This window comes from Chlamydotis macqueenii, chromosome 24 (assembly GCF_036417535.1).
Source record: "Chlamydotis macqueenii isolate bChlMac1 chromosome 24, bChlMac1.mat, whole genome shotgun sequence".
In the NCBI taxonomy this organism is placed as follows: domain Eukaryota; kingdom Metazoa; phylum Chordata; class Aves; order Otidiformes; family Otididae; genus Chlamydotis; species Chlamydotis macqueenii.
Window position 1 is genome coordinate 6,021,729 of NC_141579.1, and position 16,248 is coordinate 6,037,976.

The 16,248-nt window shown below is 42.8% G+C and overlaps 1 protein-coding gene across 6 annotated transcripts in view; it reads left to right on the forward strand.

Annotated features, from left to right (window-relative positions):
- Positions 1 to 16,248, forward strand: part of NCAM1 (neural cell adhesion molecule 1) — a 122,248-nt gene that overhangs the window by 100,756 nt on the left and 5,244 nt on the right. For 4 of the 6 annotated variants that reach the window (XM_086766078.1, XM_086766079.1, XM_086766080.1 and 1 more), the window contains 4 exons: positions 5,519 to 5,643; positions 7,165 to 7,345; positions 15,217 to 15,424; positions 15,824 to 15,940. In XM_086766078.1, coding sequence (XP_086622204.1) covers positions 5,519 to 5,643; positions 7,165 to 7,345; positions 15,217 to 15,424; positions 15,824 to 15,940 — 631 coding nt within the window. Of the gene's footprint in view, positions 1 to 5,518; positions 5,644 to 7,164; positions 7,346 to 10,729; positions 13,512 to 15,216; positions 15,425 to 15,823; positions 15,941 to 16,248 lie in introns of those variants that run through there. The other 2 variants (XM_086766082.1, XM_086766083.1) reach the window with 1 other exon arrangement.

Consider the following 16,248-nt stretch of genomic DNA (forward strand, 5'->3'; position numbering starts at 1 on the left):
CTAATGGCTTAGCAGAAGTGGATAAAAAATAATTTGAAAATGTAATGGCTCAGAGCACTCTCCTCAGCCTACCCTCACGTCAGGTAGTGATTCAGGCTTCAGCACTGCAGAAACATTCCTTATTTTAAGTACAGTTGGTCAGATTAATTATGAGTTACATCTGAAGCCCAAAGAACAGCTCTCTGAGCCTAACACTGGATTACCAGTGATGTACCCTAACAGGGCAGAACCATCATAAATAACGCTTCACGGCACAGAGGATGCGAGAGCAGAAACAGGCCTAGTTTCCTAAGAGGCACTGAAGAGACTGAAGGCTATCTAACGGCGCTTTTGGAAAAGCCTTCTTAGAGCAGATGAGCTGCCGTTCAAAATATAGGCCTTCATGAGGTCTCTTGAATTCAACTCCAGAGAAGATTTGCTCAAAAATAGTTTAAATGGCAAGAAGCAGGCAGTATGCCGAGCACATCTGTTAGCTTTTCTCACAGGTAAAGCACCTACTTGGTTCACTTATATCCTTTGCTGGAGAGTGTCCTGTGGGTGAAGTTTAAATCACTGGAAGTGGTCAAGTCTTAACAAAGTATGTAGGGTGACTGAAACCTGTAAACTGTATATCTTTGAGCAAAATCCATCCTGTTTCTCAAGGAGAGTAAAGCATAGGGGTGAAAATTTAAGGTACGGTACTTTTCTCCCCTCCGAGGAGCTCCCCATGCGTTATTGGATACTCTCGCTGCTGGGCTGAATAAGGTGAATTCTGGCTCTGACAGTGTCGCACCATCGAGTGAAAGCATAAGATCCTGCATCCCTCCTGCAGCAGAGCACATTCTAAGCAGATAGATAGGTGTTTGTGAAATGACTGTACAGAGGAAGTCTGGCATGCTTGGAGCTGTCTGCTCTCAGTAGGCTAAATAGCAGCATCACAAGGGGAATTCTTTAAGGATCCTACATTTCCTGGGTGGAATAGGCAGATTTCTGCAATATGTCCAGTCAGCTCAGTGTAAATGGGAGATCTCCAGGCATGTGGCACACCTTTGTAATGCACTTTTGCTTTTCAGCCCCCATCCAGTAGGGAGGATGCATGTTCTGTGGGCATGAGTTTCTTCTCTAACCTTCTGACAACAACCTTTTCTCTTCAGCTACTGACATTTTGACTCATTATAGGGATGCTGATTCTACTGGACTAAACTTTTCCCACTAAACGTCTTCCTCCTTTGTTTGAAACGACACACTAACCCATTTTTAATTTTACAGCTCTGTATCTGGATTACATCTGCCTGCTTAAGATAAATTAAATGTCATGTATTTATGGAGAGAAAAAGAAAGTATTCTTCACCAGGGCTTGCACTGCTGTACGTGTTGAGTTTCAGCCATTAGGAGTGGCCCGTTATCTCCTGTTTGAAAGGAGTGTTTCTTAGAGCAGAAGTGTGTTTAAACTACTGGAGAAGGAAGGAATCGGGAGCTAGAAACTAGACAATTCAAAGTGAAGAAAAGTTTCAGCAGAGAGGGTGATTAATCATCGGAATGGCTGTAAGATACAGCAGCACCTCTAGCATTTAAAATCTATCGAGAACGAGCATCTTTTCAAGGATATTCCTTCACATTTTACTCTTTGTGCTCAATCACTGTAAAAAATTTGTAGCCTGTGTTAGGTTAAGAGGTCAAATTCTGTAAGTGCAGTGTTCCCATATCACTTCAAGATCTCTTTACTTACTACTAATTATCTCTCTGAGGTGAGGATGGGAAAGAGTACCAAGGAGATGTTGATCTTGTACTGTCGAGTTACCAGTAAAGCCATTCATCAAGTTTACCACAAATATGGCAATATGCGAATTGCTGCTCCTAAATGTTTCAACAATATCAAGTGGCTCAATGTCCAGCAAAATAAGTAGCCATGAATGCTCCACCCCCAGTTCTTACTGGGAGCTAGTTCTTGTGTGAAAAAATGATAGAACAAGATATTTGCTTCTGGTTTCATTTAATCATTGCTTAATCATTGTGACACAATTATTGCAGTAATAGCTTCTCCAATTCAACTCAATAGTCAAAACCAGTAACCTTTGCAGTGATACTTTCTTTTAGGACTGAGGAAAGAAAAAAAAATATAATTGCTTGGTTAATCTGATATTTTCAGTATGCCTAGATGGGGTAGGCATATCTAGAACTCACTTGTTCCTGTTTAATTTTCAATCTGCAATACATTTATGCTTTATTAATACTTTCATCATTTGTAATTTCAGGAGAAACATGGACTGGGAAAGGCTTTTCAAATATGCATCCTCAGTTAGTTGGCAGTAAAGACAAAAATCCACCCTTTTGTCTATACAGTAGATGGCCAAAATGGTCATGGGTTAAACACAAAATTCTCTCGTCCTTTCTCAAGGCATGAATGGCCCCATACTGTGTGAACCAGGAAGACCCCAGAAGAGTGCGTAGCACCTCTTGTAACATAAACAGGAAAACCTATTCCTGCGTGCAGTCTGCTTCAAACCACACTAGAGGTCCGTGCAAGGGCAGCTCCATGGTCCCCTTGAGAGCATTACCTGTACAGCCACTGAGAAGCCTGTTACAGGGTGGAATACAGCTCTCGAATGTCCAGCTCCTGTCTCGGGAGTCTTGTAATGGGGATGTAGGTAGAGGCAGGGATTTGGAGGAGAAATATATAACATGGAAAAAAGGAGTATTCCCTCTTTACATGTTTAAGTGGAGTTACTATGCTGTGAAACACAAATGTATATCTCTCACATCAAAGAGCTCTGTGTATCCATGGATTGCAATTCCCTTCTTGGAACAGTTGGTATGTTAGAGCATGTGTTAGCCTGCAAGAAAATTGAATTAATCGTAAATTACTGTTTCAGTCTAGATCTTGCAGTTTTCTCATTGATGTTTCACAAAAAAAACCCAACAAGTTCTTGAATTCTTTCTTTGGAGTGGAAGGCGGTAGGGGAAGAGCTTCAAATTACTTCTGGAGATCAACTTTGAAAGATGCTGGAAGATTAACCTTTCTCTGGCCAGTCAGAAAGGCATGTGCTCTCCCTTAGTAGCTGAATAAAACTCCAGACAGAGTAGACTGAGAATTACGAATGTTTTTTTTGGGTTGAAAGAAGCTCCTTTAAAGACTCACGACTGACGTTATCTTTCCAAGTTGACCTTTATACAACTACTGGCTTATTATTTCCTTTCACTTTCAGTATAATGCAACAGAACTAAGTCTTTTTAAAAGTTTTACTCTAGTCAACAGGCTGAGCTTTTAAAAAGTCAAAAATGTTACTTCAGTGTCCTGGCTTTGTTCTCATTTGGTTACATTCAGGCTCCTATGTTGCAAATGTCACTGTTTCGGAGTTTTGGTGGTGTTCTTATTGGGAGACTTTCAGAATTGGATCACGTTTTAATTGTATTTCACCGCACTTTGGTGTATCTGTGAGCGTGTGTCCAAGAAAGCGCGTTGTGCAAACCGCAGTGGCACTGCAAGAACAGACGGAGATGCTTTAGCGGAGCTCTAGGTCACTGTGAGCTAGAACGGTAAAGTGTGTGTTCAGCATCAGCAAACCTCTGCAGACATTTGGGGCTGCAAACATTTGGGAACTGTGTACATTCAAGGTGCCCAAGAGAACACCGCGTGTGCATTGTCTATTGTATTCTCTGTATATAAATTTCCTGAAGTCAGCTCTAAATGAGCTGTTCACTACTCAGATAAATAGAAATACTTCCAAAATGAAAAAAAAAAGAAAAACAAATGTGCTTAACTGATGTTGAATAGAGGTGTAGAATTTTTTTTTTGCTTTTTAATATTCAGCCACTTTAATTGTTATATAAAATACCTGTAAGAATTAGGACCCTGAAATGAGAGCAGCTAGCAGAGTGTAATTAATCTCAGGAGTTTGCTGGAATTTCCAACTGCAGCTGATTTGTAAGTTTTAACGTACAAATAATTGCAGTGTTGGTTTTGCTCAAATGACCCTTAAAGAAATTGGGCAGAACAGCTTGCAGAGAATGGCAGCTAAAATGGTCAAAAGTTCTTGGGCAGCTTCTAAGCCCAGAATTCATGGCTTAAGTGCTTAGACTGCATCACGGAGTTGACAGTAAAGAAGTCACTAAGTACTGTAAAATGGCCTAGTAAGCTTCAGCAAGATTCGTGATAAATTTTGTCAAGTCTTATTGACTTTGACTAGCATTTAAACTCTTGGGACATCTTAAGGCTGTAGAAATAATAGCTCCAGCTCCAATCTCAGACGAGCATTGTCACAGAGGAATGTAAGCCGTTTTTGCCTTTACGTAAAACAGAGCAAAGCAAGCAGCCAGGCTCTGGCAGAAGGGTGGCAGGATCTGAGCTCTCTTGTGGTGTGTATCACTTTTGAAAAGAATGACCAGGGCTCTCTTATCATTTACGTTCTTTTGCTGATTTGATACTTACGTTGTTGGAGAGAGGGGTTGTTTACTTGATGGGGTTTTTTTCCACAAAAACAAATATACAGATAATAATGCCTCTCGCATAGTTCACAGGCTGTTGGAGCATTTGGGGAACAACTGATCTCTGGGATAACAGGAAAGCAGAAAGCATGTCTCTCGAGCAATTTGCTGCAGTATTTCTGAAGGCGGGGCGAGGGGCTGGAAACATGTAATCGGACAACCTGTCGATTTGACTTTTGTTAGGAGAGGTGTTACAGTAAAGGTGCAGGAAGGAAGTACTTGAGTTGGGCTTGGGGAACCGTCTTCTGCCGATGGCGTGTGCAGGGTATGGAGGAATTGGCTAGAAAAAGCAGTCGTAGACACATGGGTGTGAAAGGGTGTGCTTGTGAATTGGTATGCCCTGCAGAGGCAAATGACATTATAGTTTTCTGCTGATGTCAAGGGTGCAAATTGGGAAATGATAGCTTTTTCTTTTAAAAACAGTTATTACAGAAGAGTGAAGGGTGTAGTTCTCTCCAGCCTGTATTCATTGCAATGAGCTGTACCAGTGCAAGCTGAGTGAAAAGATATGCTGTTGTGGTGCAGTACCATTTTTTCCACACTCATTTAAGTGAGCATACTGATGAGCCTCTGGTCCAGCAACTGTAAAACCTAAACAACATTCAAAGTGCAAACACAGGTACGACAAACATAATGTCCCTTTTCAATGGTGCTCGTTACATCTACGTCTCACAGGAGCAGCCTGCCTGTTTGCCACGTACCCTATCTTGATATTTTCCAGGTGTTTCACAGCAGTCTTTTACAACAAAAAGAGTGAGGAGCTGGTCATTGCTCTAGGATATTCCTGGGGAAGCGTGGGATCTTTTTCACTTGGCATCTGACTCCGTTCGGGCACACACAAAAATGGTTTGTATTGGTGAAAGCAAACTACCAAATACAAAAACCACATGGGTCTTGCAAATACTTGTGCCCTGGACACACACTGTCTTCTGAGTACAAGGTTGATACCCTGGCAGCCGAATATAATGAAGTATTTTTCTGATTTTGATGAGCACTTTTTCCCTAATGATTTTTTTTTTTTAAACAATTAAACATAAATCTACCATTGTTTCAGGGGAACCCAGTGCACCCAAACTGGAAGGTCAAATGGGAGAAGATGGAAACTCCATTAAAGTGAATGTTATCAAGCAGGATGATGGTGGCTCTCCGATTAGACATTATCTGATAAAATACAAAGCTGTAAGTATGACTGATGCTCAGGCCTGATTTGTATTTAGCCAGTTCAGTACTCAGGTTTCACTAGGTACGCAGACAGCTAAGATCTTATAGGTGGGCCAGTATGGAAATAGGTGCTAAGCAGGTGTGGTGGAAGTGTATAGGGTGTGAGATAAGACATGCACAGAAGCAACATACAAAATCTTTGTCTCTTTTTCTTTCCTTTCACTTTGACTATGAAAGATTATTTCTCCATGCTGTCTTTTGTAGAACTGTGAGCATATGGTACTACGTGCACTTCGATGATTTCATTTCATGTACTTCTGAGATGGGATTGCCAGCAACAACTTAAGTAGCTGGGGACCAGAGGTTCGTAGTGTAGAGCATTGCCCACCCTCAGACATGTATCTAATCGGAACTTTTCATCGGTTGTTGAAACTGCCATATTTGATTGAGTAACAGGTGCTTCAGTACCAAGTTATTCTGCAGATTATTGAATAAGACGTTCAATGTACTCTGTATAGACACAGATAAGGTGAAAGATGCTATTCGAACAGTTCCCCTTTAGGCCTGACTTAATCAGCCTTCATTGTAAATTACCCAGGATTGCAAAATACATAATTCTCTGAGCAAAACATCTAGCCCTAGTCTTGGGAAAGAACACCTATGTGATGAGCAGCTAGTATTGTTGTAAGCTGAACATGGCCCTTGTTTTGTGTTAGGTGGTATTTGATGGATTTTTTTTTTTTTCCTGAGATGGGAAAATGAAAAAAGAAAAAGAAAAAAACCACCCAGTTAGAGAGATTGCTTAGCCCATCCTTGAGGAATAGGACCTTGAGAGAGGGTCAGTGAGAACATGAAGGGCAGCAGAAATAATTGCCAGAAGTTACTGAAGCTTTCTTCTGTTATCTGCACACTTTCTCAGTCATAATACACCTGGGGACAGCTCAGCCGTACCAATGTTTGAGCTGAAATAGGGAAGCTTTCCAGCTATTAAGAAAGCAGGACTCTTTCTCGGTGACCCAGTCTGGCAGATGTGGTGCTGAACTAATTCCATATTGGCTATTAGTAGCCTTTTCTTTATATGCTACAAACGAGCAATCCTTAGAGTGAAGTCACAAATCAGACTTTACACTGTAGCCTAGAAATCCCAAGAGAATTCATCACCACTGTCATTTTGTGCGCTCTTAAAGTGCTTTGCAGGGCAGAGACATACCAAAGTTGCAGCTTTTTCCCTCTGAAAGGGAAGCACTCTAGTGATGTGGCAAAGATGAGAGGAAGAACTGAGGGATTTCCTTCAGGTGTGGTAACACTGCAGAAAACAGGATTCTGAGCAGGAAAGAGACTGCTTTGGTATTGCTTGTCTTCTCCGCTTAGAGCAAACAGCACATGATGTTTTGCACCGCTGATTTAGCTGAGGAGCGTGTGCTTGTGTAGCAAAGTCCCCACTTTTCCATTTGTTAGCCATTACAGTGTTCTCAAAGCCTCCTGCTAATGCTGTGCTGTTTGTTTTGCATCCCTGCCTGTCATCTTGCTGCTCTGCAGAAGCATTCCTCAGAATGGAAACCAGAGATCAGACTTCCATCGGGCAGCGACCACGTCATGCTCAAGTCCCTGGACTGGAACGCGGAGTACGAGGTTTATGTGATAGCTGAAAACCAGCAAGGGAAGTCCAAACCAGCTCACTACGCTTTCCGAACTTCTGCTCAGCCGACTGTCATCCCAGGTACAGCAGTCATAAGCTTTACCATTGTTTTCTGCTTCCAATTAATGCAACGGTGCTGCATCCTTTAATGTGCCTGAGTAACCCTGACAACTTGCTTGCTTAAAGCCATTATCGCAATTGGTTACCCATCCAAAGCTTAGTTTTTGCCGTGTACATACCTGTACTGTAGTCCGTGTTACAGTATGTACAGCATTAGCAGCACACTGTTAGGAATGCTACGTGACAAATTTTGTCTGATTGTTTACACGGAATGTTGGCTTTTTCTCTCAGGATAACAGGATTGCCAGCTGAGAAAAGCAGTGAATAGAAAACACTTAGAAATAGAAACCAGAAGGTAGAATTCCCATTTTAAACTAAAGCAAAAGAGACCATTCAGATCTTGGGGGCGATGCTTTTGAAAATGCAGATTTCCCTTCCAAATCTACTTTGGGCTTGCTTACTGCTCGTTTGTCCATCCAGCTCAGCCTTTGGAGAAATAAAGGCATAAGGAGTTTGCTAGCGGTTGGAAAGGGAGGGGATTCAAATCTTTCTCTGAAGGCTTTTTATTACGTGAAATGGAGATCAAATTACAGTGATTTTAAAACACCACTGGTTTAGTGTTGGGTAGGGCATTAGGGAAAAGTAACAAAACAGCATTAGAATGGCTGCTGGAAGCTCTTGTTTTGGACAGGCTTTACCCATTAGCGTGCTTCAAAAGTGACGTAGAAGCACAAATGCTACAAAAACCAAGCAGGCTCTATTAGCTGAGATGCTAGGAGTAGAGAAGTTTGCGGGAACGTGTTGAAAGGACAGTTAGTATTTCTTTTCTATACAGGTAGTTTAAAAAAAAAAAAAAAGCCCAAACCAAACAGAACCTCAAGGATGAAATTCCTGGACTACTTGTAAGTTAAAGTTCTGATTGTTTAAAGGCAGGTGGACAAACTTTAAAGCTGATGAGGCAGTTGAGATAAGTCCAGAGTTACCGATATTCATGCCAAGGTTGGTACTGACAGTCCATATCGAAGGGAGTGATTTGATTTCATTCTGTCTTCCAGATTGGTAACTTGGTCTTATGTTTTTCTTTAGAACAACTACAGAGTTTTCTTCAGTCTTTCCCTTGCACTGAGAATTCAATCCTTGGTCTGCCCCCACTGCACCCAGTCCCTTCCTGTCTGAAGGAAACAGCTGAGACCTCGTGCAGTTCACGTGCTGAAACTCCACTTGATTAAGCCAGATAATGTTGTGAAGCATAAAAATGAGTGACCTAGTTGGTTGGGGCTTGAAAAACGTGTATGGTAGGGAGGGTGAGGATACGGAGGAGGAGGGAAACCGGGCAAGAGAGAGATTGGGATGTGTGTTTGAACAAGGCTGTAGTTTTGGGTGGAAGGACCCTCAGTAACTCATTAAGCAACTTACTCTCTATTCTCACTTTCAGCAGCTCTAATACTTACTACCCTCACTTATTTGAAGGACAACTCTGACTGATGTGGCAGGAGAAAGTGAGGGTAATTTGGCAGAGTGCCTTAAGGTCAGTTCAGAGCTGAACAGTCAAATGTGGTAGGCGGGAAGCAGAAGGTGGTTCCTTTGTGATGTATCTCCCCAGGGAAGGTCCCAAGTACCCATCAGTCTTTCTGTTCCTCCACGCTCCTTTGTGTGCAACCGTTGTTGCCTTCCTGTGCTGATATTCTCTTTTAGCCTTTGTTTACATGCTCAATGGGACAACAGAGCTACCTGGGACAGCTGGGCTGTCTTGCGCAGGTGTATTAGCAAATGTCGAGAAGGCTGTTGCCTTCGGAATACCCAGTGTTCATACTGTACTGCATGGCAATGGGAGGAGCAATGGGCCCAGATGCCACTGAGCCCGTTAAACCCAACCGTAACATGGGCAGGGACCCTCAAAAAATGGAGGGGAAAAAAACCCAGCCCAGTTTGTTATCATAGGTGTAATTTCTTTGACCTCTGAAATTACTCCTTACTTAGTCTAGTGTGAAGCACAGTAGGAATCAGGATTTGAGGCTGCCGCTCAAATGTGGCACTGGGAAATGTCAGGAGCGCTTTGAAAAGCAGTTGGTTTGGAGCGCGGCTTTGCCGCAGGACTGACCACCATATGGATGCAGTTGGTTCTCAGAAACAATGTGCTCTGGTTCAGGGGCAAGTAGAGCGCTGTGCGGTGAAATGGTTACTGCTGGCTGTGCTGTATTTGTGACTCCGTTCCTCTAGTTCTTTTTCATTTTGCAGAAGACTTTGGTTTCTGTTAGGCCTTCCAAAGTGTTTCCAGACCCTTTGGTTCCCTGCGCTGATCCCCAAACTAATAATGTTTGGGGAAAATATTTCCAGAGGGCAGGCTAGATTTTTCTGACATGCAGTCAGTCCACAGGCCATCATTGAAATGAAGGCAGGTATGTCAAACTGCAGTAGGGAAGAGGCTCTGTGTATTGCTTTCCTTTGGCAGCTCTTGTCATTTTCATGGCATTCAGCTTGTACATTTTTATTTCAAAATGAGCTACGTAGGAGAAGTCAGAGCCTGTGCCTCTAACATGGCACTGCTCTGCTTGACAGTAATAGGTAGGAATTTCCTGCAGACAAAATGTATATTTGTTCTGTAGAGCCCTTTGTTACCATCATCTGTGCAGTGTCCTTAGAGTGGTTGGATGGATAAGGGTATTGTTTTCAGTAATAATAAGAATAATAATTGTATTAGAGTAGTTGACAAACAGCTGGAGGGCTAAATGGAAAAGTCATTCCTGTATTCTTGAGTCCACCCTGCCCTCACCAGGGTTTTAGTCACCTGGATCTGTTATCCAAGTCCTTGGTATAACAGGCTTTGGGGGAAGGACTTGGACAGGCAGGTGGATTGTCTGCTATGCAAAAGTTTTTTTGTTTTTTTTTTTTTTTTTTTTTGTTTTTTTTTTTTTAAATGTGTAAAAGGCAGTGTTGTCCTTTCAAATACCAGATAACCGTTTTCTTGTGTTCCTTGCTGAGCCTTCTGTTCCATCGTTTTTAATCTCATTTGCTCGCAAACCCCATAAACCCTGACTTGGATCCTGCTCTGCGCTTTGGACGTTGCTGAGCTTCCGAACCGGCCCTTTTGTCGGTGTGAATGTGCTAATGCTCTTCTTTAACCTTGAGCCATTTTAAGTTACAAAATTAAATAAACCTTTGATTCCTATGTTTTCTATATTTGACCTAATTTTTTTTTATCTATTTTTCTCTCTTTCTTTCTTTTTCTTCCTCGTCCTTTCTTCCCTGCCCTCTCCCTTCTCCCCCTTACTCCTTTCCTATGTCTGTCGTCATACATGTCACCTTGGATCTCACGGGGAAACATCCACGCTTGCCACATGCACCAAATTTGTTTTTAAACAACCATATTTTCCCCTCCTGGGAATCATTGTCTGGCACCTGCAGCGACCTTGGGAAGTCCATCAACGTCGTCCTCCTTTGTTTCATTGCTTCTTTCTGCAGTGACTCTGCTTTTGCTCTGTTAAAAACTTAAAATAAAATAAAGCAATATTTGCTTGAAAAGGCCTTGGTCCTACCAAGGCGTGAAAGCAGATAACTTTGCTTCAGAGGATCATGTCAGTTCAGAGAAAAGAAAAACAACAAACAAAGAAACCACAAAAACAAACATAGAACATTTTTTAAAACGTTTAATTTGAAAGAGTATTTTTTAACAAGGAAAAAAGGTTTAGGCCAAGTGTTTTCTCTTTAACATTTTTTTTGTTACTTGTAATGAATTTGCCCTTTTTAATGGATGTAAAGAAAGAATTTTGTTATTTGCTTGCTGTTTTTCATCAAAGGAAGGTACAATATTGAAAGCCTTTAAAGATACTGCTTTTTGCTGATTTCTCTGCACATCTGGTGCTGATCACTACTGTATTGTGCAAAAGGTTTCTAAAGCCCCATCCACAAATCTCAAGCCACAGACTATAAAAAGAGAATGAAGATTTGTCAGATAATCCTACTGGTTGCCCAAATGTCTCTGTGGGCTGTTGCGTGTGGATTCAAATTTATGGCCATTAGAATGTTTTCCTGATGTGGTGGTCGGAATAGAAATATCTTGTGGGAATTACACTGAAAAGATTCCTTTCTTTCTTCTTTATGTGGCTGAATCCTTGCAACTTCATTGGCCCCTTGTGTGCAGTCGAGTCTCTCTTGACCCATAGCGGATCTGGCGCATAATGCAGCCCATGAGCATACAGATTTGCAATGGACGCTTGTCTAACATTTTCTGGTTTCCCACTGCTGTATTGTCAACTTCCTAGAGTGATCCCTTTTCCTGCCATTTTAACAAAAAAGCTTAGCTTGGATCAAGTTACCTGACCAGCTAAATTATTATTATTATTATTACTGATCGTTAATAATATTCATGGTTAACTGTGCATGTGATGCTACCAGACAGGATTAATCCATGGTGTAAATTGGTGCAATATAATGAATGCATCTTTGTTACCAAGTTCTGTGTACTGCATTTCATTGAACAAATTTCAGTTCACTTTTTTCTTTTCTCTTGTTCGTACGTTAAGAAAAAAACAAACAACCAAATACACAAAAAACCCCAACCCAACAACAACAACAAAACCCCTGTGCCCCTCATGAATTGTCTTTGTGATGGGAAATCCATTTGGCTCTGATGCCCTTTTGAAAATCTGTGTGTCTCCCTCTAGCTCTCTCTTTCTCTGTGAGTGGCCCTGAGGTTGCCAAGGATGAAGTTGTTGACACAGTCGTTGAGCTGTCAATATACAATGCCTCAGACGCTATCAGTTGTCGGGAATGGGATTAATCGTTTTAACAAAATTCTAATAGGGACAAAAAAAACCCCTGCCATCAGTCTTGTCTATGTGTTTTCCACTCTGCACATAAGTCTCTGCTGTGTTTATCAAACCTTGTTCATTTTGATTTGTGAACTGCTTTTCTATCTAAATTATAAATGGAAACTTTGTGCAGGTGTTGCCCACAAAAGCCCTGCTGCAGGAGCACAGCAGTCAGGGTTAGAACTGCATCTTCACACTAACGAAACCAAATGGACTTCTGAGGAAACTCAGAATTGTTTTGTAGTTATACAGGAGCCCTCCTAGTGTAGCAGGATAAATAGTTTATGCCCTTGCTTCCTAATCATAAAAGATAGGACCCTGAGACAGAGTTGGAAGGGCAGTGAAGTGCATCTTTGCTACGACCCGTTGGTTATATTGGCTTCAGCAAACCTCGGGCATGGAGTGGCTGAAGCTTTACTGTTTGAGGAATGTTTGAGGTCACAGAGAAAAATCGGTGGCAGAAAAGAGAACTGATGCTAGGTTTGAACATCTTTATCTGTTGTGTTAGTCATAAAACCATCTTTTCTCTGTTATATCTGATCTTTTCTAACCTTTCATGTGAGAAAAGCCTTGCAGTTTACCTGATAAATGTGCCTGTGGTTTGGACAAGTTTCATAAAGCCTGAGATGCCTGCAACAATTTTCAGATTTTTTTTGTTTGTTTGTTTCTGAACATCTAGATTTTTGTTCATGGTACGTTTCTGTTTTCAGTGCCTCGCAATAAGCTGATGGAAACTATGTAAAAACAGAATTTAGGTAGGCTGTACATCAAATGATGGAGCCAGCACTGGGCCTTTGAGTAGAAGTCTGGCACTCTCTTCACCGTACACATTGCAATTAGCAAGATCAGTCATTTTGTGGGGCCTAGTACTTGCTGGGTTGGGGTTTTTTTGCAGAGCAGAGCATCCGCTGTCCCAGCGGATCCTGGTGCTTGCTCAGGGCTATCAGAACTAAATACTCTGCTTCCCAAGCACTGGCCACAGAAAAGCACAGGCGTGCACACACAAACATATGAGAACCTGCTGTTGTCATGTTATGTGGAATGGCAAATGTTGCTTGGAACAGGAACCATCTTTTTCTTCCATTTTTAGTTTCTGTTACTAATCCTAAACAGAGAGAGGTGAGTATTCAGACAGGCTTTTCTGCATTAGTGCTAAATAATCTGCATAAAATTCCCATTTAGAAAGTAAAGCAGGTTTCTATTCAACCAAATTTGGTGGAGAAAGATACAACATTCTGCTGTCATTTGGGGATTTCTGTTAAAATTTCATACGTTATTCCTAGCCTAAGCTCATCCACCTTCTGTTTCCAGCTTTTGAATCTTGTTGTATCTTTGCTCAAATAAAGTGCCTTCATTGCGTGTACTATTCTACTGCATATAGGGCTACAATGACATAATTCATCCCTGCACGTTTCCTTTCGAAGTTACATTGACTGAGTTTCCCCGGTAACTTTTTTTGATTCTTCAACCGCAATTGTGATATTTCACTGAATTGTCATCTTCCTCAGCATCTCTTCTGAACGGCTTTCCCACATTAGTCACACCAATGCCAAAGACAGAGGGATTCTTTCATTTCCAGCTCCGTGCATCCCCGTTTACACATGTGCCTTGGCATTGCCAGAAGCGAAATGGTAACAGGCTGGCCCAGGATCCCGTGAGAATGCCTGAACCTTTTGATCTCCGGTGGCACAGTGAGCTGACTCCTGCACAGGGAAGAAATTAGTTCCTTCCTTACTGTTCATGTCAAGCAGCTTGCCCAAGTCCAATAGGGCGTGTAAACACTAAGGTGCTTGAAAACAGCCACCGCGGCAAGGCCTGCTGAGGACCTAGAGGCTGTGGCTGTGCCGCAGAGGCTGCGACTGTCCTCGTGGGTTGGCGGTTTTTGCACAGGCCTTTGCTAAGTGCACGGTCTCATAGCGAGAGGCAGATTATGTGACAGTTGGGATTACCAAGATGGTTTTGAGTAGTTTGGTACACCTAAATAGGTGCTGAATTGTATGAGCCAACAGCCAAATGTTCTGCCTGCAGACCAGCAGCGTGGGGAGAATTACTTGGAATAAAACAAGGGGAACAAAAAGTAGTTTGTGTTCATGGTCTGACATTAGGGTGCTGGGAAGCCGCAGCTGGCAGCATTCAAGGCTTTGTCTGTTGGTTTTGTGATGATCAAAGGCTTTGACAGGATTAACTGATGTGTTTATCCACTCCCTGTTTCAAAGAAAGTACTCGGCACTTTACAAGCAGGTAGGAAGTTAAAGGCACTTGCCCTGAAATTAGTGCCATATGGGCAGCCCCATGCATTTTCTAGGCCTCCATCACCACCTCTCACCTTTTGTCTGCTGGAAAAGGCAAGATATTCTTTCCTATTCTATAGCTGGGGGGAACTTGGTGGATATTGGGTGTCTGCTTATCTTTGCCATCTGCTTCCTCAGAAGGCTCCTCGGATTGTTGTCTGTACCTAAGCCAGAACACTCCTAGACCTCAGCTATCTCTGGGTAGGACATGAAGAGCTTACCACTTTCCCGTTCTGGATAGCTGGATCTTACCTGAGCAACAAGGAGGAGTTTATTCCTCCTCTCATTTTCACCATATAAGGGCTAATGAACGCTGAGGCCCCGCAGGTATCACCCAGTATTACGTGTCCCGCCAGGGTAAGTCATGCTGCAGAGCCTAGGCTTCACTTACACTCGTCCTTGTGCCAGGCTGGCAGTGCCAAAGTCACGCTGGACCTTAGACACAGCCTTCAGCTTGAGAAAGTGGTGGAGGGAAACAGGAGCCCTTCAGAGTTCCAGCTGGGTATGTGTTGCAGTAGAAGAGGTTTCTGTAGTCTCCTTTCCAGGCCTTAGCCCTACGGAGATGGGAAAAGCCCCGTTAGGTCCAAGTGAATCTGTCTTTTCAGGTAGATTTTCCTGCGTGTCCTTAGGATAAAGTACTGGTTATAACACAAAGCTGCTAGAGAGAGGGAGTACTTTCTGTAAGTTTCCTGTGCTTGCAACCTAAGCATAGCCACATTTGAGCCATGACTAGCACTAACTCACCTTTTAACTGCAACGCTTTCTTTTGTTCTCTTTTTGGTCTCTAAAGCCAGCACCAGCCCTACATCAGGCCTTGGGACTGCTGCCATCATAGGCATTCTCGTTGTTATCTTTGTGCTGCTGCTGGTGGCTGTGGACGTCACCTGCTACTTCCTGAACAAGTGCGGCCTGCTGATGTGCATTGCTGTCAACTTGTGCGGCAAATCCGGCCCAGGAGCCAAGGGCAAAGACATGGAGGAGGGCAAAGCCGCCTTCTCGTGAGTACTGTCGTCGCTTATGTCACTCCTTCTGTTGATCAGTGTGTCCCCTCAGCAGCTCAGGAAATTAAACTGTTTAAGGGAGTTCTGGGTTCTTCATCTCTGATGGGAGGGTACTGAAAAGATCTAGGGCCACACTCATTCTGCTTTATATTTCCAAGAAGGGCTTTCTGTTTCTGTGGTTTTGTCCTATTGCTATTAGTAGCCATCACACGGCTGGCCCAAATGCTGGGCATCGCGGTGGTCTTCTGTGCTGCAGGTAATAACTGGAAGAGGGAGTGACAGTAATCTGTTGTTTAGGCCAGTCTGTTTCTGTCATTCTGTCATTTGCAGCCTGTCTTTGCAGGAGGATACCTAGTGTGAATGGGAACCAATCTCCATGCAATTCCCTTCTTACAGGAAAGATGAGTCCAAGGAGCCTATCGTGGAGGTGCGGACTGAAGAGGAGCGGACCCCCAACCACGATGGGGGCAAACACATAGAGCCCAATGAGACCACCCCGCTGACGGAGCCAGAGTATGTTGGCATTAGTCAATCTTAGCACAGGGTCAATACATTGCCCTCGGTTGCCTTAATCTCTGATCTCTCATGCCCATGACTTAGGGCAGGAAGAGAAGAAGAAAGGTAAAATCTCCACATTCCATTTGTTGACATACCAGTGAGGAGATGCCTCCTCTTTTTCCCAAGATTCAGTGACTCCTATTTCCAGCACTGGAGGAGGAGTAAAGCAGTGTTTCTTGAAAGGCCTGCCTCTGCAAGTCCTGTCCAGAGCGTAGGTCGGGCATCTATCCAGGTTCACTGCAAAGGATCCAAACCAAAAGCAG